Consider the following 26,633-nt stretch of genomic DNA (forward strand, 5'->3'; position numbering starts at 1 on the left):
GTTCGGGGAGGGACCCAGTAGTTCGGGAGGGGACCCAGGAGTTCGGGGGGTGTCCAATTTTGGGGGGATTCTTGGGGGAATTTTGGGGGGTCAATGGGGCTAGTGCTGGTGCTGCTGCTTGGGGGCGTGGCCTGGGCAGGGGGCGTGGCCTTGACAGGGGGCGTGGCCTCCGGAGTCCCCGGGTGTTCCCCTGGTTGCGAATGCGACGCCGACAGCGCCCTCTGCAGGACGGGCGGACCCGCCGCTCCCCGCCCACTCCCGCCGCGATTGGCTGCGCTGTGAGTGACGTCACCCCCACGTGACCTGCGCCCCGCCCCCCTCCACCCCTTCCCCCTACCCTTTAGGCCCCTCCCCCCGTTTCAGGGACCCCCCCACTTCCCCTTTTTTTTGGGTATCTCCCCCTTAAAATCCCGCGAAATCCGCCCCTTGGCCACGCCCCTTGTCTGAAGCGTGATGACGTCACCACGGAGGCCACGCCCCCCCGCGCTGGGTTGGGGGAGGGGTTTGTTTTGGGTGCCCAGTTGGACCAGTTCACCCCAGTTGACCCCAGTTCATCCCAGTTCATCCCAGTTCACCCCACAGGTCTCTGATTGGCTGGCGGGTCCCAGTTCACCCCAGTTCACCCCAGTTCATCCCAGTTCATCCCAGTTCATCCCAGTTCACCCCGCAGGTCTCTGATTGGCTGGCAGCTCCCAGTTCACCCCAGTTCACCCCAGTTCACCCCAGTTCATGCCAGTTCACCCCGCAGGTCTCTGATTGGCTGGCGGGTCCCAGTTCATCCCAGTTCACCCCAGTTCATCCCAGTTCACCCCGCGGGTCTCTGATTGGCTGGCGGGTCCCAGTTCATCCCAGTTCATCCCAGTTCACCCCAGTTCATCCGCAGGTCTCTGATTGGCTGGCGGGTCCCAGTTGACCCCAGTTCACCCCAGTTCATCCCAGTTCACCCCAGTTCATCCCAGTTCATCCCAGTTCACCCCGCAGGTCTCTGATTCGCTGGCGGGTCCCAGCTGACCCCAGTTGACCCCAGTTGACCCCAGTTCATCCCAGTTCATCCCAGTTCACCCCGCAGGTCTCTGATTGGCTGGCGGGTCCCAGTTCATCCCAGTTCACCCCAGTTCATCCCAGTTCACCCCGCAGGTCTCTGATTGGCTGGCGGGTCCCAGTTCATCCCAGTTCATCCCAGTTCATCCCAGTTCATCCCAGTTCATCCCAGTTCACCCCGCAGGTCTCTGATTGGCTGGCGGGTCCCAGTTCACCCCAGTTCATCCCAGTTCATCCCAGTTCACCCCAGTTCATCCCAGTTCACCCCGCAGGTCTCTGATTGGCTTGCGGGTCCCAGTTCACCCCAGTTCATCCCAGTTCACCCCGCAGGTCTCTGATTGGCTTGCGGGTCCCAGTTCACCCCAGTTCATCCCAGTTCACCCCGCAGGTCTCTGATTCGCTGGCGGGTCCCAGCTGACCCCAGTTGACCCCAGTTGACCCCAGTTCATCCCAGTTCATCCCAGTTCACCCCGCAGGTCTCTGATTGGCTGGCGGGTCCCAGTTCATCCCAGTTCACCCCAGTTCACCCCGCAGGTCTCTGATTGGCTGGCGGGTCCCAGTTCATCCCAGTTCACCCCAGTTCATCCCAGTTCACCCCGCAGGTCTCTGATTGGCTGGCGGGTCCCAGTTCATCCCAGTTCATCCCAGTTCATCCCAGTTCACCCCAGTTCACCCCGCAGGTCTCTGATTGGCTGGCGGGTCCCAGTTCATCCCAGTTCATCCCAGTTCACCCCAGTTCACCCCGCAGGTCTCTGATTGGCTGGCGGGTCCCAGTTCATCCCAGTTCATCCCAGTTCATCCCAGTTCACCCCGCAGGTCTCTGATTGGCTGGCGGGTCCCAGTTCACCCCAGTTCATCCCAGTTCATCCCAGTTCACCCCGCAGGTCTCTGATTGGCTGGCGGGTCCCAGTTCATCCCAGTTCACCCCAGTTCATCCCAGTTCACCCCGCAGGTCTCTGATTGGCTGGCGGGTCCCAGTTCATCCCAGTTCACCCCAGTTCATCCCAGTTCACCCCGCAGGTCTCTGATTGGCTGGCGGGTCCCAGTTCATCCCAGTTCATCCCAGTTCACCCCAGTTCACCCCGCAGGTCTCTGATTGGCTGGCAGATCCCAGTTCATCCCAGTTCATCCCAGTTCACCCCAGTTCACCCCGCAGGGCTCTGATTGGCTGGCGGGTCCCAGTTCACCCCAGTTCATCCCAGTTCATCCCAGTTCACCCCGCAGGTCTCTGATTGGCTGGCGGGTCCCAGTTCATCCCAGTTCATCCCAGTTCATCCCAGTTCACCCCGCAGGTCTCTGATTGGCTGGCGGGTCCCAGTTCATCCCAGTTCACCCCAGTTCATCCCAGTTCACCCCGCAGGTCTCTGATTGGCTGGCGGGTCCCAGTTCATCCCAGTTCACCCCAGTTCATCCCAGTTCACCCCGCAGGTCTCTGATTGGCTGGCGGGTCCCAGTTCATCCCAGTTCATCCCAGTTCATCCCAGTTCACCCCGCAGGTCTCTGATTGGCTGGCGGGTCCCAGTTCATCCCAGTTCATCCCAGTTCATCCCAGTTCACCCCGCAGGTCTCTGATTGGCTGGCGGATCCCAGTTCATCCCAGTTCATCCCAGTTCACCCCAGTTCACCCCGCAGGGCTCTGATTGGCTGGCGGGTCCCAGTTGACCCCAGTTCACCCCAGTTCATCCCAGTTCACCCCAGTTCATCCCAGTTCATCCCAGTTCACCCCGCAGGTCTCTGATTGGCTGGCGGGTCCCAGTTCATCCCAGTTCACCCCAGTTCATCCCAGTTCACCCCGCAGGTCTCTGATTGGCTGGCGGGTCCCAGTTCACCCCAGTTCATCCCAGTTCATCCCAGTTCATCCCAGTTCACCCCGCAGGTCTCTGATTGGCTGGCGGGTCCCAGTTCACCCCAGTTCATCCCAGTTCATCCCAGTTCATCCCAGTTCACCCCGCAGGTCTCTGATTGGCTGGCGGGTCCCAGTTCATCCCAGTTCATCCCAGTTCACCCCAGTTCATCCCAGTTCATCCCAGTTCATCCCAGTTCACCCCGCAGGTCTCTGATTGGCTGGCGGGTCCCAGTTCATCCCAGTTCACCCCAGTTCATCCCAGTTCATCCCAGTTCAACCCAGTTCACCCCGCAGGTCTCTGATTGGCTGGCGGGTCCCAGTTCATCCCAGTTCATCCCAGTTCACCCCAGTTCATCCCAGTTCATCCCAGTTCATCCCAGTTCACCCCAGTTCACCCCGCAGGTCTCTGATTGGCTGGCGGGTCCCAGTTCATCCCAGTTCATCCCAGTTCACCCCAGTTCATCCCAGTTCATCCCAGTTCACCCCAGTTCATCCCAGTTCACCCCGCAGGTCTCTGATTGGCTGGCGGGTCCCTGTTCTCTCCGAAGGCGCCTTCGCTGACACCCCCGACCTGCAGCTGCTGTGAGAATGTCCCCAAATGTCCCCAAATGTCCCCAATGTCCCCATTGACCCCAATGACCCCAATGTCCCCATTGACCCCAATGTCCCCATTGGTCCCAAATGTCCCCAATGTCCCCATTGACCCCAATGACCCCAATGTCCCCATTGACCCCAATGTCCCCATTGGTCCCAAATGTCCCCAATGTCCCCATTGACCCCAATGTCCCCATTGGTCCCAAATGTCCCCAATGTCCCCATTGACCCCAATGGCCCCAATGTCCCCATTGACCCCAATGTCCCCATTGGTCCCAAATGTCCCCAATGTCCCCATTGACCCCAAATGTCCCCAATGTCCCCGTTGATTCCAAATGGCCCCAATGACCCCAAATGGCCCCAATGTCCCCATTGACCTCAATGTCCCCAATGGCCCCAGTGGCCCCAAATGTCCCAAATGTCCCATATGTCCCCAGTGACCCCAAATGGCTCCAATGACCCCAATGACCCCAAATGTCCCCAATGTCCCCAATGACCCCAAATGTCCCCAATGTCCCCGTTGATCCCAAATGGCCCCAATGTCTCCAAATGGCCCCAATGTCCCCATTGACCCCAAATGTCCCCAATGTCCCCAGTGTCCCCATTGATCCCAAATGGCCCCAATGTCCCCAATTGTCCCCAATAGCCCCAGTGGCCCCAATGGCCCCAATGTCCCAATGTCCCCAATGTCCCCAAATGTACCCAATGTCCCCATTGACCCCAAATGTCCCCAATGACCCCAGTGTCCCCACTGTCCCAAATGGCCTCAGTGTCCCAAATGTCCCCATTGACCCCAAATGACCCCAATGTCCCCAATGTCCCTACTGTCCCCAATGGCCTCAGTGTCCCCAATGACCCCAAATGTCCCCAATGTCCCCAAGGTCCCCAATGGCCCCAAATGTCCCCAATGTCCCCAATGACCCCAAATGTCCCCAATGTCCCCATTGACCCCAAATGTCCCCAATGACCCCAGTGTCCCCACTGTCCCCAATGGCCTTAGTGTCCCCAATGTCCCCAATGTCCCCATTGACCCCAAATGACCCCAATGTCCCCAATGTCCCTACTGTCCCCAATGGCCTCAGTGTCCCCAATGTCCCAAATGTCCCCAATGACCCCAAATGTCCCCAATGTCCCCATTAACCACAATGTCCCCATTGACCCCAAATGGCCCCAATGTCCCCAGTGATCCCAAATGGCTCCAATAACCCCAATGTCCCCACTGTCCCCAATGGCCTCAGTGTCCCCAATGTCCCTATTGACCCCAAATGACCCCAATGTCCCAAATGTCCCCAGTGACCCCAAATGTCCCCAATGTCCCCATTGACTCCAAATGTCCCCAATGTCCCCAAATGTCCCCAATGACCCCATATGTCCCCAGTGTCCCCATTGATCCCAAATGGCCCCAATGTCCCCATTGACCTCAATGGCCCCAATGGCGCCATTGGTCCCAATGTCCCAATGTCCCCAATGACCCCAAATGTCCCCAATGTCCCAAATGTCCCCAGTGACCCCAAATGGCTCCAATGACCCCAATGTCCCAAATGTCCCCAGTGTCCCCATTGATCCCAAATGTCCCCAATGTCCCAATGTCCCCAATGACCCCAATTGTCCCCAGTGTCCCCATTGATCCCAAATATCCCCAATGGCCCCAATGTCCCCAATGACCCCAAATGTCCCCAATGTCCCCAGTGACCCCAAATATCCCCAATGTCCCCAAATGTCCCTAATGTCCCAAATGGACCCAATGGCCCCCAATGTCCCCAATGACCCCACTGTCCCCAATGTCCCCACTGTCCCCAATGGCCTCAGTGTCCCCAATGTCCCCATTGACCCCAATGCCCCAATGTCCCCAATGACCTCAAATGTCCCCAATGTCCCCAAATGGCCCCAATGTCCCCAATGACCCCAATGTCCCCAATGTCCCCGTTGATCCCAAATGGCCCCAATGACCCCAAATGTCCCCAATGTCCCCAATGTCCCCAAATGTCCCCAATGTCCCCATTGACCCCAAATGTCCCCAATGACCCCAAATGTCCCCAATGTCCCCAGTGGCCCCAATGTCCCAAATGACCCCAAATGTCCCCAATGACCCCAAATGGCCCCAATGTCCCCATTGACCTCAATGTCCCCAATGGCCCCAGTGGCCCCAAATGTCCCAAATGTCCCATATGTCCCCAGTGACCCCAAATGGCTCCAATGACCCCAATGACCCCAAATGTCCCCAATGACCCCAAATGTCCCCAATGTCCCCGTTGATCCCAAATGGCCCCAATGACCCCAAATGTCCCCAATGTCCCCATTGATCCCAAATGGCCCCAATGTCCCCAAATGGCCCCAATGTCCCCATTGACCCCAAATGTCCCCAATGTCCCCAGTGTCCCCATTGATCCCAAATGGCCCCAATGTCCCCAATTGTCCCCAATGGCCCCAGTGGCCCCAATGGCCCCAATGTCCCAATGTCCCCAATGTCCCCAAATGTACCCAATGTCCCCATTGACCCCAAATGTCTCCAATGACCCCAAATGTCCCCAATGACCCCAAATGTCCCCAAATGTCCCCAATGTCCCCATTGACCCCAAATGTCCCCAATGTCCCCAGTGGCCCCAATGTCCCAATGTCCCAAATGACCCCAAATGTCCCCACTGCCCCCAAATGTCCCCAAATGTCCCCAATGTCCCCATTGACCCCAAATGTCCCCAATGTCCCCATTAACCCCAAATGTCCCCAATGACCCCAAATGTCCCCAATGTCCCCAGTGGCCCCAATGACCCCAAATGTCCCCAATGTCCCCAATGACCCCAAATGTCCCCAGTGTCCCCGTTGATCCCAAATGTCCCCAATGTCCCCAGTGTCCCCATTGACCTCAAATGTCCCCAATGTCCCCAAATGGCCCCAATGTCCCCAATGACCCCAATGTCCCCAAATGTCCCCAATGTCCCCATTGACCCCAAATGTCCCCAATGTCCCCAGTGTCCCCATTGATCCCAAATGGCCCCAATGTCCCAAATGTCCCAATGTCCCCAGTGGCCCCAATGTCCCAATGTCCCAAATGACCCCAAATGTCCCCACTGCCCCCAAATGTCCCCAAATGTCCCCAATGTCCCCGTTGACCCCAAATGTCCCCAATGTCCCCATTAACCCCAAATGTCCCCAATGACCCCAAATGTCCCCAATGTCCCAGTGTCCCAAATGACCCCAAATGTCTCCACTGCCCCCAAATGTCCCCAAATGTCCCCAATGTCCCCATTGACCCCAATGTCCCCAATGTCCCAAATGTCCCAATGTCCCCAGTGGCCCCAATGTCCCAATGTCCCAAATGACCCCAAATGTCCCCACTGCCCCCAAATGTCCCCAAATGTCCCCAATGTCCCCATTGACCCCAATGTCCCCAATGTCCCCGATGTCCCAAATGTCCCCAGTGATGCCAAATGGCCCTAAATGTCACCAACCATCCCCAAATGGCCCAAATGTGTCCCCAGGGGTGGCCGTGGGGTGTCCCCATTGTCCCCCCATTGTCCCCCCAGCCTGATCACTGGTGGCCGCTTGGGGACAATTGGGGACGGGGCCTTTGCTGGACTGGTGCTACTGGAGTATCTGTGAGTGGGACTGGGATGGACTGGGATGGACTGGGGGGGACTGGGATGGACTGGGAGGGACTGGGATGGGACTGGGATGGACTGGGATGGGACTGGGAGGGACTGGGATGGACTGGGATGGACTGGGATGGGACTGGGATGGGACTGGGATGGACTGGGATGGACTGGGAGGGACTGGGATGGAACTGGGATGGACTGGGATGGACTGGGAGGGACTGGGATGGGACTGGGATGGACTGGGATGGACTGGGATGAACTGGGATGGACTGGGATGGGACTGGGATGGGACTGGGATGGGCTGGGAGGGACTGGGAGGGACTGGGATGGGACTGGGAAGGACTGGGATGGACTGGGATGGACTGGGATGGGACTGGGATGGGACTGGGATGGACTGGGATGGACTGAGAGGGACTGGGATGGACTGGGATGGACTGGGAGGGACTGGGATGGAACTGGGATGGACTGGGATGGACTGGGAGGGACTGGGATGGACTGGGATGGACTGGGATGGACTGGGATGGACTTGGTGGGACTGGGAGGGACTGGGAGGGACTGGGATGGACTGGGAGGGACTGGGATGGAATGGGATGGACTGGGATGGACTGGGAGGGACTGGGAGGGACTGGGATGGACTGGGAGGGACTGGGATGGACTGGGATGGACTGGGAGGGACTGGGATGGGACTGGGATGGGACTGGGAGGGACTGGGATGGGACTGGGGTGGGACTGGGATGGGACTGGGAGGGACTGGGATGGACTGGGATGGACTGGAATGGACTGGGATGGACTGGGAGGCACTGGGTGGCGGGGGGGGACACATTGGTGTGTACTGGTTCATAATGGTCTGTACTGGTCCATACTGGGCCATACTGGGCCATACTGGTCTGTATTGGTCCATACTGGTCTGTACTGGTCCATACTGGTCCATACTGGGCCATACTGGTCTGTACTGGTCCATACTGGTCTGTACTGGTCCATACTGGTCTATACTGGTCTGTAATGGTGCCACCATTGCAGGTTCCTCGAGGACAACGACATCGGGTCCATCGTCCCCTCGGCGCTGAGGGGACTGAGGGGGCTGAGACACCTGTGGGTGACAATGGGGACAATGGGGACACCCTGGGGACAATAGCGACAATGGGGACAATGGGGACAATGGGGACACTGTGGGGACAATGGGGACACCCTGAGGACAATGGGGACAATGGGGACACTGTGGGGACACCCTGGGGACAATGGGGACATGGGGACACCCTGGGGACAATGGGGACAATGGGGAGACCCTGGGGACAATGGGGACACCTGAGGACAATGGGGACACTGTGGGGACAATGGGGACACGCTGGGGACAATGGGGACAATGGGGACACCCTGGGGACAATGGGGACAATGGGGACACTGTGGGGACACCCTGGGGACAATGGGGACATGGGGACAATGGGGACACCTGAGGACAATGGGGACAATGGGGACACCCTGGGGACAATGGGGACAATGGGGACACTGTGGGGCCAATGGGGACAATGGGGACAATGGGGACACTGTGGGGACAATAGGGACAATGGGGACAATGGGGACACCTGGGGACAATGGGGACACCCTGGGGACAATGGGGACAATGGGGACACTGTGGGGCCAATGGGGACACCCTGGTGACAATGGGGACAATGGGGACACTGTGGGGACAATGGGGAGACCCTGGGGACAATGGGGACACTGTGGGGACACCCTGGGGACAATGGGGACAATGGGGAGACCCTGGGGACAATGGGGACACCTGAGGACAATGGGGACACTGTGGGGACAATGGGGACAATGGGGACACCCTGGGGACAATGGGGACACTGTGGGGACAATGGGGACAATGGGGACAGTGTGGACATGGGGATAATGGGGACATTGGGGACATTGGGGACATTGGGGGATAATGGGGATATTGGGGACATTGGGGACAATGGGGGACATGGGGATAATGGGGGACATTGGGGACAACAGGGACATTGGGGACATTGGGGATAATGGGGACAATGGGGACATGGGGACAATGGGGACAATGGGGACAATGGGGACACCTGGGGACAATGGGGACACTGTGGGGACAATGGGGACACCTGGGGACAATGGGGACATCCTGGTTGGTGGTGGGGACACCCTGGTAACACTTGTCCCCCCCTGTCCCCATGTCCCCATGTCCCCCTATGTGCCCCCATGTCCCCATATCCCCTATGTCCCCGTGATGTCCCCAATGTCCCCATGATGTCCCCAATGTCCCCACAGGAGTTTGGCCAATAACCGACTGGAGACGCTGCCCCGGGGGCTGTTCCAGGGGCTGGAGACACTGACCCAGCTGTGGGTGACATGGGGACAATGGGGACATGGGGACATCGTGGGGACATGGGGACATCATGGGGACATGGGGACATCGTGGGGACATGGGACATGGGGGCATCGTGGGGACATGGGGACAAGGGGACATGGGGACATGGGGACATCATGGGGATATGGGGACAGGGGGATATGGGGACAGGGGGACAGGGGGACATGGGGACATGGGGACATGGGGATATGGGGACATGGGGATATGGGGATATGGGGACATGGGGACATGGGGACAGGGGGATATGGGGACATGGGATATGGGGACATGGGGATATGGGGACATGGGGATATGGGGATATGGGGACATGGGGACATGGTGACAGGGGGACATGGGGACATGGGAATAGGGGGACATGGGGACATCATGGGGACATGGGGACAGGGGGATATGGGGACATGGGGACATCATGGGGACATGGGGACAGGGGGACATGGGGACATGGGGATATGGGGACATGGGGACAGGGGGTCATGGGGACATGGGGATATGGGGATATGGGGACATGGGGACAGGGGGTCATGGGGACATGGGGATATGGGGACATGGGATATGGGGACATGGGGACATGGGGACAGGGGGACATGGGGACATGGGGACTGGGGGACATGGGGACATGGGGACAGGGGGATATGGGGATATGGGGACATGGGGACATGGGGACATGGGGACAGGGGGTCATGGGGACAGGGGGACAGGGGGACATAGGGACAGGGGGATATGGGGACACGGGGACAGGGGGACATGGGGACATGGGGACATGGGGACATGGGGACATGTTGTCCCAGGGACCTGCGGGGAAACCCCTTCGTGTGTGACTGCCGCCTGCGCTGGTTGGTCACGTGGTTGGGCGGGGCCGCCCCTCCCCCCAGCGAGGCCGGCCGCTGCCGGGGACCCCCCCAGCATCAGGGCACCCCATTGGCCCAGCTGCAGCCCCGCGACTTCCAGTGCATGGCCTCGGGTACGCCCGGACGCCTGGGTCCCTTCCCGGACGCCTGGGTCCTCTCCCAGAACTCCTGGGTCCCTCCCAGAACGCCTGGGTCCCTCCCAGAACTCCTGGGTCCCTCCCAGAACGCCTGGGTCCCTCCTGAACTCCTGGGCCCCCCCAAAACTCCTGGGTCTCTCTCGAACTCCTGGGTCCCCCTGAACTCCTGGGTCCCTTCCCGAACTCCTGGGTCCCTCCCAGAACTCCTGGGTCCCTCCCAGAACGCCTGGGTCCCTCCCAGAACTCCTGGGTCCCTCCCAGAACGCCTGGGTCCCTCCTGAACTCCTGGGTCCCTCCCAGAACTCCTGGGTCCCTCCCAAAACGCCTGGGTCCTCTCCCGAACTCCTGGGTCCCTCTCGAACTCCTGGGTCCCTCCCAGAACTCCTGGGTCCCCCCAAAACTCCTGGGTCTCTCTCGAACTCCTGGGTCCCTCCCAGAACTCCTGGGTCCCTCCTGAACTCCTGGGTCCCTCCCAGAACTCCTGGGTCCCCCCACCCCCGAACTCCTGGGTCCCTCCCGAACTCCTGGGTCCCTCCCAGAACTCCTGGGTCCCCCCACCCCCGAACTCCTGGGTCCTCTCCCCAACCACCCAATGCATCATTGTTGGGGATGTTGTTGATGGACCCAGGCATCCGGGTGGCTTCTAACAATGGGCGTATCCTCCCCAGAGCTCCGCCCCTTCCAGTCCCTTCCCTTCTCCTCATTGGCTGCTGAGCCCTTTGGGCAGGGGGGGCAGGTGGGCGTGGCCCTGGCCCAGCCCTTCGCCGGCGCCTGCGCCCTCCTGGAATGGGACCAGTTGGGGGGACGCTTCCGCGCCCCAACCGTGGTCAACGGTGAGTCCGACACCCCCGGGACCCCCAAAAACAGCTCCGGGGACCCCAAAAATGGGGGAGAGGGACCAAAAATGGGCTGAGGAACCCGAAAAATGGGCAAAAACGGGCCAAAAATGGGCTGAGGAACCTCAACGTTTGGCCTGAGGAACCTCAAGAAGATCTTGGTGGAGCTTCAAAATCACGGTGGGACCCCAGAAATGCCATCAGGGACCCCAAAAACAGCTTGAAGGACCCCAAAAACATCATGAGGGACCCCAAAAATGTCAATACAGAGCCCAAAAATGGCTTGAGGGACCCCAAAAAGATCTTGAGGGACATCAAGAATGGGCCAAAAATGGGTTGAGGAACCTCAAAATGTCTTGGTGGAGCCATAAACTCATCATAATGTCCCCACAGAGTTGTCCTTGTCACCCCAATGTCCCCATCAGGTTGTCCAACCAGCCCAGTGTCTACATTGGGTTGTCCCACCACCCCAATGTCCCATCACCCCAATGTCCCCATAGGGTTGTCCCACTACTCCAGTGGCCCCATAGGGTTGTCCCACCACCCCAATGTCCCCATTGGGTTGTCCAACCACCCCAACATCCTGTAGAGTTGTCCCACCACCCCAATGTCCCCATAGGGTTGTCCCACCACCCCAATGTCCCATCACCCCAATGTCCCTATAGGGTTGTCCCACCACGCCAACATCCCCATTGAGTTGTCCCACCACCCCAATGTCCCCATCACCCCAATGTCCCCATAGGGTTGTCCCACCACCCCAACATCCTGTAGAGTTGTCCCACCACCCAAATGACCCCATAGGGTTGTCCCACCACCCCAGTGACCCCATAGGGTTGTCCCACCACTCCAATGTCCCATCACCCCAATGTCCCCATAGGGTTGTCCCACCACCCCAATGTCCCATCACCCCAATGTCCCTATAGGGTTGTCCCATCACCCCAATGTCCCATCACCCCAATGTCCCCATAGATAGGGTTGTCCCATCACCCCAACGTCCCCATCACCCCAATGTCCCCATATGGTTGTCCCACCACCCCAATGTCCCCACCACCCCAACATCACCATAGGGTTGTCCCACCACCCCAATGTCCCCATCACCCCAATGTCCCCACCACCCCAATGTCCCCATAGGGTTGTCCCACCACCCCAACATCCTGTAGAGTTGTCCCACCACCCTAATGACCCCATAGGGTTGTCCCACCACCCCAGTGACCCCATAGGGTTGTCCCACCACCCCAATGTCCCCATAGGGTTGTCCCACCACCCCAATGTCCCATCACCCCAATGTCCCTATAGGGTTGTCCCATCACCCCAATGTCCCATCACCCCAATGTCCCCATAGATAGGGTTGTCCCATCACCCCAACGTCCCCATCACCCCAATGTCCCCATATGGTTGTCCCACCACCCCAATGTCCCCACCACCCCAACATCACCATAGGGTTGTCCCACCACCCCAATGTCCCCATCACCCCAATGTCCCCACCACCCCAATGTCCCCATAGGGTTGTCCCACCACCCCAACATCCTGTAGAGTTGTCCCACCACCCTAATGACCCCATAGGGTTGTCCCATCACCCCAGTGACCCCATAGGGTTGTCCCACCACCCCAATGTCCCATCACCCCAATGACCCCATAGGGTTGTCCCACCACCCCAATGTCCCATCACCCCAATGTCCCCATAGGGTTGTCCCACCACCCCAACATCCTGTAGAGTTGTCCCACCACCCAAATGACCCCATAGGGTTGTCCCACCACCCCAGTGACCCCATAGGGTTGTCCCACCACTCCAATGTCCCATCACCCCAATGTCCCCATAGGGTTGTCCCACCACCCCGGTGTCCCCACCACCCCAATGTCCCCATAGATAGGGTTGTCCCATCACCCCAACATCCTCTAGAGTTGTCCCACCACCCCAATGTCCCCAAAGGGTTGTCCCACCACCCCAACATCCTGTAGAGTTGTCCCACCACCCTAATGACCCCATAGGGTTGTCCCACCACCCCAGTGACCCCATAGGGTTGTCCCACCACCCCAATGTCCCATCACCCCAATGTCCCCATAGGGTTGTCCCACCACCCCGATGTCCCATCACCCCAATGTCCCCATAGGGTTGTCCCACCACCCCAACATCCTGTAGAGTTGTCCCACCACCCCGATGTCCCATCACCCCAATGTCCCCATTGGGTTGTCCCACCACCCCAATGTCCCCATAGGGTTGTCCCACCACCCCAACATCCTGTAGAGTTGTCCCACCACCCCAATGTCCCATCACCCCAATGTCCCTATAGGGTTGTCCCACCACGCCAACATCCCCATTGGGTTGTCCCACCACCCCAATGTCCCACCACCTCAATGACCCCATAGGGTTGTCCCACCACCCCAACATCCTGTAGAGTTGTCCCACCACCCTAATGACCCCATAGGGTTGTCCCACCACCCCAGTGACCCCATAGTGTTGTCCCACCACCCCACCGTCCCCACCACCTTGTCCCCCACACCCACCCCCTCATCCTTGTCCCCGCAGGCTCGTCCCCGGTGGCCTGTCACCCCCTCCAGCTGGGTGGCACCTTCCTCCTGGTGGTGGCCCAACTGGCCGGCGGCTCCTCCGTATGGCGCCGAGCGGGGGGTCCCGGCAGCCCCTTCGTCCTCCTGCAGACCCTGGGGACGGGGCGGTTGCGGCGGCCGCACGCGGTGGCCAGCGCCCGCCTGGGGGGCCAATGGTACCTGGGGGTGGCCGACAGCTCCAAGGGCGGCACCAGCACCGTGTTCCGCTGGGGGGGCCGCGGGTTCTACCCCCACCAGGCGCTGCGGCCGTGGCACCGCGACACCCACCTGGAGTTCCTGGAGCTGGGGGGACGGCCCGCCATGGTGGTTTGCAGCGGGGGGAGGCGCCCCCTGGTGTACCGGTGGAGCGGGGGGAGCTTCGCGCCCCACACCGACATCCCCCACGTGCCCGATGTCTACGCCGCCAAGCACTTCCGGCTGCGCGGGCACGTCTTCTTGTGCCTCACCAGGTTCTTGGGGGACGCCAAGGTGAGGGGGGGGGAGCTGGGGGGGTGGAATTATGGGGGGTCACCGTAAATAAGCCAACCGTGCCAAGATGCCACCACTCAACTCAACCCAACCCAACTCAACCCAACCCGACTCAACCCAATTCAACCTAACTCAATGCAACTCAATCCAACCCAACCCAACCCAACTCAATCCAACCCAACCCAACTCAACCCAACCCAACTCAATCCAACCCAACACAACTCAACTGAACTCAACCCAACCCAACTCAATCCAACTCAATCCAACCCAACTCAACCCAACTCAACTGAACCCAACCTAACTCAACTCAACCCAACCCAACTCAACTCAACCCAACCCAACGCATTCCAACTCAACCCAACCCAATGCAACGCAACTCATCCCGACTCAACCCAACCCAACTCAACCCAACCCAACTCAACTCAACCCAACCCAATGCAACTCAACCCAACCCAACCCAACTCAACTCAACCCAACTCAACCCAACCCAACCAAACCCAACCCAACTCAATCCAACTCAACTGAACACAACCCAACCCAACGCAACTCAACTCAACCCAACCCAACCCAACTCAACTTAACTCAACCCAACTTAACCCAACCCAACGCAACTCAACTCAACCCAACTCAATCCAATTCAACCCAACCCAACTCAATCCAACTCAATCCAACTCAATCCAACTCAATCCAACCCAACTCAACCCAACTCAACTGAACCCAACTCAACTCAACCCAACCCAACCCAACGCATTCCAACTGAACCCAACCCAAACCAACTCAACTTAACTCAACCCAACTCAACCCAACCCAACGCAACTCAATCCAACCCAACTCAATCCAACCAAACCCAACTTGGTCCAACTCAATCCAACACAACTCAACTGAACCCAACCCAACTCAACTCAACCCAACTCAACTCAACCCAACCCAACTCAACTCAACCCAACTCAACTCAACCCAACCCAACTCAACTCAACCCAACCCAACGCATTCCAACTCAACCCAACCCAACCCAACTCAACGCAACGCAACTCAACCCAACCCAATGCAACTCAACCTAACCCAACTCAACCCAAACCAACTCAACTCAACCCAACTCAACCCAACCCAACTCAACCCAACCCAAATCAACCCAACCCAATGCATTCCAACTCAACCCAACCCAACCCAACTCAACTTAACTCAACCCAACTCAACCCAACCCAACGCAACTCAACTCAACCCAATTCAATCCAATTCAACTGAACCCAACCCAACCCAACTCAATCCAACTCAATCCAACCCAACTCAACCCAACTCAACTGAAGCCAACCCAACTCAACTCAATCCAACCAAACCCAACTCAGTCCAACTCAATCCAACCCAACTCAACTGAACCCAACCCAACTCAACTCAACCCAACTCAACTCAACCCAACCCAACTCAACCCAACCCAACTCAACCCAACCCAACTCAACTTAACTCAACCCAACTCAACCCAACCCAACTCAACTTAACTCAACCCAACCCAACTCAACCCAACCCAACTCAACCCAACCCAACTCAACTCAACCCAACTCAACCCAACCCAACTCAACCCAACTCAACCCACCCCCCACCAAGATGCCACCACCCAACCAAACTCAACCCAACTCAACTCAACCCAACCCAACCCAACTCAATCCAACCCAACTCAGCCCCTCCAAGATGCCACCACCCAACTCAACCCAACCCAACTCAACCCCTCCAAGGTGTCGCCACCCAACCCAACTCAACCCAATTCAACCCCTCCAAGATGCCACCACCCAACCCAACCCAACTCAACTCAACCCAACCCAAACCCCCAAGATGCCACCACCCAACTCAACCCAACCCAACTCAACCCCTCCAAGGTGTCGCCACCCAACCCAACTCAACCCAATTCAACCCCTCCAAGATACCACCACCCAACCCAACCCAACCCAACACAACCCCCACAAGATGCCACCACCCAACTCAACCCAACCCAACTCAACCCCTCCAAGGTGTCGCCACCCAACCCAACTCAACCCAATTCAACCCCTCCAAGATGCCACCACCCAACCCAACTCAACTCAACCCAACCCAACCCCCCCAAGATGCCACCACCCAACTCAACCCAACCCAACTCAACCCCTCCAAGGTGTCGCCACCCAACCCAGCTCAACCCAATTCAACCCCTCCAAGATGCCACCACCCAACCCAACCCAACTCAACCCAACCCAACCCCCCCAAGACACCACCACCCAACTCAACCCAACCCAACTCAACCCCTCCAAGGTGTCGCCACCCAACCCAACTCAACCCAATTCAACCCCTCCAAGATGCCACCACCCAACCCAACCCAACTCAACTCAACCCAACCCAACCCCCCCAAGATGCCACCACCCAACTCAACCCAACCCAACCCAACTCAACCCCTCCAAGGTGTCGCCACCCAACCCAACTCAACCCAATTCAACCCCTCCAAGATGCCACCACCCAACCCAACTCAACTCAACCCAACCCAACCCCCCCAAGATGCCACCACCCAACTCAACCCAACCCAACCCCCCCAAGACACCACCACCCAACTCAACCCAACCCAACTCAACCCCTCCAAGGTGTTGCCACCCAACCCAACTCAACCCAATTCAACCCCTCCAAGATCCCACCACCCAACCCAACTCAACCCAACCCAACCCAACTCAACTCAACAACCCCCCAAGATGCCACCACCCAACCCAACCAAACCCAACTCACCCCCCTTCCCACACCCCCCTTGGTCAGGTGATGCGCTGGGAGGGCTCCATGTTCCGCGAGGTGCAACAGGTCCCGGCACGCGGCTCCATGGTCTTCCAGCCGCTGACGTTGGCCAATCAGCGCTACGTGATCCTGGGCAACGACTTCGCCCCCACCCGCCTGTTCCGCCTGGGCGAGCGGGGCCCCCTGGAGGCGGCGCAGGAGCTGCTGCTGCCCACCCCCCGCGCCTTCGTCCCCGTCACCGTGGGCCACCGGCACTTCCTGGTGGCCGCCAGCTTCAGGGGGGCCACCCAGATCTACCGGCACGTCACCGTGGACCTGGGGGACTAAAGGGGACATGGGGACATTGGCCGCGGTGTCACCGTGGAGCTAGGGACATGGGGACATCGACCACCATGGACCTGGGGGCCTAAGGGGACATGGGGACATTGGCCACAGTGTCAACGTGGAGCTGGGGACATGGGGACATCGACCACCATGGACCTGGGGGCCTAAGGGGACATGGGCTGTGGTGTCACCATGGACCTGGGGACATGGGGACATCGACCACCATGGGGACATTGACCGTGGTGTCACCATGGAGCTGGGGACATGGGGACATCAACCACCATGGACCTGGGGGTGTAAGGGGACATGGGGACATCGACCGCGGTGTCACCGTGGAGCTGGGGACATCGACCACCATGGACCTGGGGACCTAAGGGGACATGGGGACATTGGCCACGGTGTCACCGTGGAGCTGGGGACATGGGGACATCGACCACCATGGGGACATTGACCGTAGTGTCACCGTGGAGCTGGGGACATGGGGACATGGACCACCATGGACCTGGGGGCCTAAGGGGACATGGGGACATTGGCCACAGTGTCAACGTGGAGCTGGGGACATGGGGACATCGACCACCATGGACCTGGGGGCCTAAGGGGACATGGGCTGCGCTGTCACCATGGAGCTGGGGACATGGGGACATCGACCACCATGGGGACATTGACCGTAGTGTCACCGTGGAGCTGGGGACATGGGGACATCAACCACCATGGACCTGGGGGCGTAAGGGGACATGGGGACATCGACCGCGGTGTCACCGTGGAGCTGGGGACATCGACCAGCATGGACCTGGGGACCTAAGGGGACATGGGGACATCGACCGCGGTGTCACCGTGGAGCTGGGGACATGGGGACATCGACCACCATGGACCTGGGGGCCTAAGGGGACATGGGGACATTGGCCTCGGTGTCACCGTGGAGCTGGGGACATGGGGACATTGACCACCATGGGGCCATTGACCGTGGTGTCACCATGGAGCTGGGGACATGGGGACATCGACCACCATGGACCTGGGGGCATAAGGGGACATGGGGACATCGACCGCGGTGTCACCGTGGAGCTGGGGACATGGGGACATCGACCACCATGGACCTGGGGGCCTAAGGGGACGTGGGGACATTGGCCACGGTGTCACCATGGAGCTGGGGACATGGGGACATCGACCACTATGGGGCCATTGACCGTGGTGTCACCATGGAGCTGGGGACATGGGGACATCGACCACCATGGACCTGGGGGCCTAAGGGGACGTGGGGACATCGACCGCGGTGTCACCGTGGAGCTGGGGACATGGGGACATTGACCACTATGGGGCCATTGATCATGGTGTCACCATAGACCTGGGGGCCTGAGGGGACATGGGGACATTGGCTGCGGTGTCACTGTGGACATGAGAGACATGGGGACATGGACCATGGTGTCACCATGGACTTGGTCACCTGAAGGACTTGGGGACATCAAGTGTCACCTCCCCATGGACCTGGTCACTTCGGGGGACATGGGGACACTGATGGTGGTGTCACCATGGACTTGGTCACCTCAGAGACTTGGGGACACCAATCACGATGTCACCATGGACCTGAGGGGACATTGGCCATGATGGGGACATGGACCACGGTGTCACCATGGACTTGGTCACCTGAAGGACTTGGGGACATCAAGTGTCACCTCCCTGAAGACTTGGCCACCTGGGGACATGGGGACATCAGCCATGATGGGGACATTGGCCATGGTGTCACTATGGACTTGGTGACCTCAAAGACTTGGGGACACCAACCATGATGTCACCATAGAGCTGGGGACCTGAGGGGACATTCAGCATGATGGGGACATGGACCACAGTGTCACCATGGACTTGGGGACATCAAGTGTCACCTCCCCATGGACCTGGTCACCTTGGGGACATCAACCATGATGGGGACACCAACCATGATGGGGACACCAACCATGACGTCACCATGGACCTGCTCACCCAAGGGACCTCCTGGTGTCCCCAAGGCCACCACGACCCCATGTCCCCATTGTCCCCCCAATGCCACCAAAATAACCAAATCCACTCTTTTCCACTTATGGTTTTTAATCCTTTCCCGCCATTTTTGCCTTTTTTTGGGGGGTTTCACCCCAAAATAAACCTGCTCCTCCCTCCAGCGCCGAGTGGCACCGGGGTGTCCCCTCCCCCCTGCTTGGGGACACTTGGGGACAAATCAGCATGAGCTGGCAGCTCCTGGAGAGAAACGGGGGGTCAGGGGACGCCCGGACGCCTGGGTCCCCTCCCGGACTCTTGGGTCCATCCCTGTACTCCTGGGTCCCCCTCCCGAACTCCTGGGTCCCCTCCCTGATCTCTTGGGTCCATCCCTGTACTCCTGGGTCCCTCCCGAACTCCTGGGTCCCCCTCCCGAACTCCTGGGTCCCCCTCCCGAACTCCTGGGTCCCTCTCTGATCTCTTGGGTCCCCACCCGAACTCCTGGGTCCCTCCCAAACTCCTGGGTCTCCATCCGAACTCCTGGGTCCCTCCCTGATGTCTTGGGTCCCCTCCTGAACTCCTGGGTCCCCCTCCCGAACTTCTGGGTCTCTCCCGAACTCCTGGGTCCCTCCCTGAACTCCTGGGTCCCCTCCCGAACTCCTGGGTCCCCCTCCCTGAACTCCTGGGTCCCCCTCCCTGAACTCCTGGGTCCCCTCCCGAACTCCTGGGTCCCCCTCCCTGAACTCCTGGGTCCCCCTCCCTGAACTTCTGGGTCTCTCCCGAACTCCTGGGTCCCCCTCCCTGAACTCCTGGGTCCCCCTCCCTGAACTCCTGGGTCCCTCCCGAACTCCTGGGTCCCCTCCCTGATCTCTTGGGTCCCCTCCCGAACTCCTGGGTTCCCTCCCTGAACTTCCGGGTCCCTCTCCCGAACTCATGGGTCCCTCCCTGATGTCTTGGGTCCATCCCTGGACTCCTGGGTCCCCTCCCGAACTCCTGGGTCCCCTCCCGAACTCCTGGGTCCCCCTCCCTGAACTCCTGGGTCCCCCTCCCTGAACTCCTGGGTCCCTCCCTGATCTCTTGGGTCCATCCCTGTACTCCTGGGTCCCTCCCGAACTCCTGGGTCCCTCCCGAACTCCTGGGTCCCCTCCCTGAACTCCTGGGTCCCCTCCCTGAACTCCTGGGTCCCCCTCCCGAACTCCTGGGTCCCCCTCCTGAACTCCTGGGTCCATCCCTGAACTCCTGGGTCTTCTCCCTCATCTCTTGGGTCCATCCCTGTACTCCTGGGTCCCCCTCCCGAACTCCTGGGTCCCTCCCGAACTCCTGGGTCCCCCTCCCGAACTCCTGGGTCCCCCTCCCGAACTCCTGGGTCCCCCTCCCTGATCTCTTGGGTCCACCCCTGAACTCCTGGGTCCCCTCCCGAACTCCTGGGTCCCCCTCCCGAACTCCTGGGTCCCCCTGAGGAAGAGGAGGGGACTCACCGGCCTTGATGAGGTTGGACATCTCAGGGGGAGGACGGTGGTGGCTGTGGGGGAGGAAGGGACAGGGGGTGACACCACGATGTCCCCATATCCCCCTGTCCCCATATCCCCCTGTCCCCCATTGTCCCCATATCCCTCTGTCCCAATGTCCCCATGTCCCAATGTCCCCCACTGTCCCCATGTCCCTCTGTCCCCCTGTCCCCATATCCCAATACCCCATGTCTCCATTGTCCCCCTGTCCCCATATCCCCATGTCCCAATTGTCCCCCTGTCCCCATATCCCTCTGTCCCAATGTCCCTCTGTCCCAATGTCACCATTGTCCCCATTGTGTCACCTCCGTTTCCTCCGGCACTTGCATTTCCCACCTGGGGAGGGGACACACGGTGACATTCGCGGGAGGGACGGGACACGTGTGTCCCCTCCCCCCACGTGACCCGGGTGACACTCACTGATGAGGACGATGATGCCGGTGACACACAGGACGGCGGCAACGACCAGACCGGCCACACGGAGGCCCTGCCAGTCTGGGGACACCCAATGGGGACACCCCTGTCACCTCCAATTGGGGACAACCCCCAATGGGGACGCCCCCATCTCCCCCCCATTGGGGACACCCAATGGGGACACCCCTGTCACCCCCCAATGGGGACATCCCCATCACCTCCCATTGGGGACACTCAATGGGGACACCCCTGTCACCCCCCAATGGGGACATCCCCATCACCTCCCATTGGGGACACTCAATGGGGACACCCCTGTCACCTCCCATTGGGGACATCCCCATCACCTCCCATTGGGGACACTCAATGGGGACACCCCCATCTCCCCCCCATTGGGGACACTCAATGGGGACACCCCTGTCACCCCCCAATGGGGACATCCCCATCACCTCCCATTGGGGACACTCAATGGGGTCACCCCTGTCACCTCCCAATGGGGACACCCCCGTCACTCCCCCATTGGGGACACTCAATGGGGACACCCCTGTCACCCCCCAATGGGGACACCCCCTTCACCTCCCATTGGGGACACTCAATGGGGACACCCCTGTCACCCCCCAATGGGGACACCCCCATCACCTCCCCATTGGGGACACTCAATGGGGACACCCCTGTCACCCCCCAATGGGGACATCCCCATCACCTCCCATTGGGGACACTCAATGGGGACACCCCTGTCACCTCCCATTGGGGACATCCCCATCACCTCCTATTGGGGACACTCAATGGGGACACCCCTGTCACCCCCCAATGGGGACACTCAATGGGGACACCCCTGTCACCCCCCAATGGGGACACCCCGTCACTCCCCCATTGGGGACACTCAATGGGGACACCCCTGTCACCTCCCATTGGGGACACCCTATGGGGACAACCCCTGTCACCCCCCAATGGGGACACCCCCATCACCTCCCATTGGGGACACTCAATGGGGACACCCCCATCTCCCCCCCATTGGGGACACTCAATGGGGACACCCCTGTCACCCCCCCATGGGGACATCCCCATCACCTCCCATTGGGGACACTCAATGGGGACACCCCTGTCACCCCCCAATGGGGACATCCCCATCACCTCCCATTGGGGACACCCTATGGGGACACCCCTGTCACCCCCCAATGGGGACATCCCCATCACCTCCCATTGGGGACACTCAATGGGGACACCCCTGTCACCCCCCAATGGGGACATCCCCATCACCTCCCATTGGGGACACTCAATGGGGACACCCCTGTCACCTCCCATTGGGGACACCCCCGTCACTCCCCCATTGGGGACACTCAATGGGGACACCACCATCTCCCCCCCATTGGGGACACTCAATGGGGACACCCCTGTCACCTCCCATTGGGGACACCCAATGGGGTCTCCCCTGTCACCTCCCAATTGGGACACCCCCATCACCTCCCATTGGGGACACTCAATAGGGACACCCCTGTCACCTCCCATTGGGGACACTCAATGGGGACACCCCTGTCACCTCCCATTGGGGACACCCCCGTCACTCCCCCATTGGGGACACTCAATGGGGACGCCCCCATCTCCCCCCCATTGGGGACACTCAATGGGGACACCCCTGTCACCCCCCAATGGGGACATCCCCATCACCTCCCCATTGGGGACACTCAATGGGGACACCCCTGTCACCTCCCATTGGGGACACCCCCATCACCTCCCATTGGGGACACTCAATGGGGACACCCCTGTCACCTCCCATTGGGGACACTCAATGGGGGACACCCCTGTCACCCCCCAATGGGGACACCCCCATCACCTCCTATTGGGGACACTCAATGGGGACACCCCTGTCACCCCCCAATGGGGACACTCAATGGGGACACCCCTGTCACCCCCCAATGGGGACATCCCCATCACCTCCCATTGGGGACACTCAATGGGGACACCCCTGTCACCTCCCATTGGGGACATCCCCATCACCTCCTATTGGGGACACTCAATGGGGACACCCCTGTCACCCCCCAATGGGGACATCCCCATCACCTCCCATTGGGGACACTCAATGGGGACACCGCCATCTCCCCCCCATTGGGGACACTCAATGGGGACACCCCTGTCACCTCCCATTGGGGACACCCCCGTCACTCCCCCATTGGGGACACTCAATGGGGACACCCCTGTCACCCCCCATTGGGGACACCCCCATCACCTCCCATTGGGGACACTCAATGGGGACACCCCTGTCACTCCCCCATTGGGGACACTCAATGGGGACACCCCTGTCACCCCCCAATGGGGACACCCCCATCACCTCCCATTGGGGACACTCAATGGGGACACCCCTGTCACCTCCCAATGGGGACATCCCCATCACCTCCCATTGGGGACACTCAATGGGGACACCCCTGTCACCTCCCAATGGGGACACCCAATGGGGACACCCCTGTCACCTCCCATTGGGGACACCCCCGTCACTCCCCCATTGGGGACATTCAATGGGGACACCCCCATCTCCCCCCCATTGGTGACACTCAATGGGGACACCCCTGTCACCCCCCAATGGGGACATCCCCATCACCTCCCATTGGGGACACTCAATGGGGACACCCCCATCTCCCCCCCATTGGGGACACTCAATGGGGACACCCCTGTCACCCCCCAATGGGGACATCCCCATCACCTCCTATTGGGGACACTCAATGGGGACACCCCCATCTCCCCCACATTGGGGACACCCTATGGGGACACCCGTGTCACCCCCCAATGGGGACATCCCCATCACCTCCCATTGGGGACACTCAATGGGGACACCCCTGTCACCCCCCAATGGGGACATCCCCATCACCTCCCATTGGGGACACTCAATGGGGACACCGCCATCTCCCCCCCATTGGGGACACTCAATGGGGACACCCCTGTCACCTCCCATTGGGGACATCCCCATCACCTCCTATTGGGGACACTCAATGGGGACACCCCTGTCACCCCCCATTGGGGACACCCCCATCACCTCCCATTGGGGACACTCAATGGGGACACCCCTGTCACTCCCCCATTGGGGACACCCAATGGGGTCTCCCCTGTCACCTCCCAATGGGGACACCCCCATCACCTCCCATTGGGGACACTCAATGGGGACACCCCTGTCACCTCCCATTGGGGACACCCTATGGGGACACCCCTGTCACCCCCCAATGGGGACACTCAATGGGGACACCCCTGTCACCTCCCAATGGGGACACCCCCCCAATGGGGACACCCAATGGGGACACCCCCAACACCCCCCAATTGGGACACCCTTCCAATGGGGACACCCCTGTCACCCCCCAATGGGGACACCCAATGGGGACACCCCCTCAATGGGGACACCCCCGTCACCCCCCATTGGGGACACCCCATTGGGGACACCCTTGTCCCCTCCCCCACTCACCATACTGGAAGTTACTGGTGGCAACTGGGAAAGAACAAGGGAGGGCTCAGAGGAGACCCGGACACCTGGGTCCCCCCCGGACGCCGGGGTCCCCTCCCAGTATGACCCTCCCCTCTCCCAGTATTGGCCCAGTTTGGCTCCTCCCCCTCCCAGTTCATCCCAGTCTGTCCCAGTCACTCACCAGTTGGGGGGTCCCCTCTTGCTGGGGACAGAACTGGGGGGGGGAAGGAAAACCAGTTGGGGACCAGATGTCCCAGTGCTCCCAGTTCATCCCAGTCCCTCCCAGTGCTCCCAGTTCATCCCAGTCCATCCCAGTCCCTCCCAGTTCCATCCCAGTCCCTCCAGTTCCATCCCAGTCCCTCCCAGTTCCATCCCAGTCCCTCCCAGTTCCCCCCCAGTCCCCTCCCAGTGCATCCCAGTTCCCCCCCACTTCCCTCCCAGTCCCTCCCAGTTCCCCCCGGTTCATCCCAGCTCCCCCCAGTCCCATCCCAGTTCCCTCCAGTCCCCTCCCAGTGCATCCCAGTCCCTCCCAGTTCCCCCCTTGTCCATCCCAGTTCCCCCCCAGTTCCCTCCCAGTCCATCCCAGTTCCCCCCAGTCCATCCCAGTTCATCCCAGTCCATCCCAGTGCATCCCAGTCCATCCCAGTTCCCCCCTTGTCCATCCCAGTTCCCTCCAGTCCCCTCCCAGTGCATCCCAGTCCCTCCCAGTTCCCCCCTTGTCCATCCCAGTTCCCCCCCAGTTCCCTCCCAGTCCATCCCAGTTCCCCCCAGTCCATCCCAGTTCCCCCCAGTCCATCCCAGTTCCCTCCCAGTCCATCCCAGTCCCCTTCCAGTGCATCCCAGTTCCCCCCCACTTCCCTCCCAGTCCCTCCCAGTTCCCCCCAGTGCCTCCCAGTTGCCCCCAGTCCATCCCAGTCCCCCCCAAGTTCCCTCCCAGTCCCTCCCAGTTCCCCACAGTGCATCACAGTTCCCCCCAGTCCCATCCCAGTCCCTCCCAGTTCCCCCCAGTGCATCCCAGTTCCCCCCCAGTTCCCTCCCAGTCCCATCCCAGTCTATCCCAGTTACCCCAGTACCTGCCAGTAGCACCAGGACCCCCAGGGCGCCCCCAGCCATCACGTGACCTTTGACCACTGTGGGGAGGTGGGGGGGGGGAAAACATTTGAGGACCCAGGCATCCGGGAGGGACCCAGGAGTTCGGGAGCGGGGGAGGGGGAGGATGAGTCACACCAGATTCCTGACTGGGGCGTTGCTGGGAAGGAACTGGGCAGCCGAATGCCTGGGTCCCTTCCCGAACGCCTGGGTCCCTTCCCGAACGCCTGGGTCCCTTCCCGAACGCCTGGGTCCCCCCTATTCAGTTGAAGGGTCCTGCCCTTGGAAGGAGGGACCCAGGCGTTCGGGAGGGACTGAGGAGCTGGGAAGTTGACCCAGGAGTGCGGGAGGGGACCCAGGAGTGCGGGGGGGGACCCAGGAGTGCGGGGGGGGGACCCAGGAGTGCGGGGGGGGACCCAGGAGTGCGGGGGGGGACCCAGGAGTGCGGGGGGGACCCAGGAGTGCGGGAGGGACCCAGGAATGCGGGGGGGGACCCAGGAGTGCGGGGGGGGACCCAGGAGTGCGGGGGGGACCCAGGAGTGCGGGGGGGGACCCAGGAGTGCGGGAGGGACCCAGGAGTGCGGGGGGGACCCAGGAGTGCGGGAGGGACCCAGGCGTCCGAGGGTCCCCGCTCACCTTCCCCCGGCAGCAACGGGCAGAACAGGAAGGTGGGGGGTGGGGGGGACAACACACCTGAGCGGGGGGCGGGGCCACATGGGGGGTGGGCGGAGTCACAGCTGCCAGGAGCCACACCCACCCCCCCGAACGCTTGGGTCCCTCCCCGAACGCCTGGGTCCCCTGACCCCAGTGACCCCGCCTGTCACCCCACAAGGGT

General features: G+C 60.4%; 2 protein-coding genes across 8 annotated transcripts; one reads left to right on the forward strand and one right to left on the reverse strand.

The window, feature by feature from the left end:
• The first annotated feature begins 93 nt into the window (after positions 1-93).
• On the forward strand, positions 94-19,526 carry LOC135576840 (leucine-rich repeat LGI family member 4-like). Of its 7 annotated transcripts, XR_010468555.1 has the most exons (10): positions 94-278; positions 3,398-3,469; positions 6,961-7,077; positions 8,095-8,166; positions 9,355-9,426; positions 10,243-10,415; positions 11,108-11,272; positions 13,803-14,311; positions 17,078-18,629; positions 18,662-19,526. XR_010468555.1 is itself a non-coding variant. In XM_065044012.1 (9 exons), exons 1-9 carry the CDS (start codon positions 94-96, stop codon positions 17,378-17,380), a joined length of 1,668 nt encoding a protein of 555 aa, XP_064900084.1. In that variant the 3' UTR covers positions 17,381-19,526. The 7 variants fall into 7 exon arrangements, 6 of the variants coding, with proteins under 6 accessions (XP_064900084.1, XP_064900085.1, XP_064900087.1 ...); XM_065044012.1 differs by having other exon boundaries at positions 17,078-19,526; XM_065044013.1 differs by having other exon boundaries at positions 7,006-7,077; positions 17,078-19,526.
• LOC135576841 (FXYD domain-containing ion transport regulator 3-like) lies at positions 19,439-26,484 on the reverse strand. The gene is made up of 8 exons (XM_065044018.1): positions 26,435-26,484; positions 25,783-25,839; positions 24,891-24,923; positions 24,710-24,733; positions 21,271-21,345; positions 21,156-21,186; positions 20,821-20,864; positions 19,439-19,603 (listed from the first exon to the last, which is right to left on the reverse strand). The coding sequence occupies exons 2-8, from the start codon at positions 25,820-25,822 to the stop codon at positions 19,584-19,586; spliced, it is 267 nt and encodes an 88-aa protein (XP_064900090.1). The 5' UTR covers positions 25,823-25,839; positions 26,435-26,484; the 3' UTR covers positions 19,439-19,583.
• Between the last annotated feature and the right edge of the window lie 149 nt (positions 26,485-26,633).

This window comes from Columba livia, chromosome 31 (genome assembly GCF_036013475.1).
Source record: "Columba livia isolate bColLiv1 breed racing homer chromosome 31, bColLiv1.pat.W.v2, whole genome shotgun sequence".
Classification (NCBI taxonomy): Eukaryota; Metazoa; Chordata; class Aves; order Columbiformes; family Columbidae; genus Columba; species Columba livia.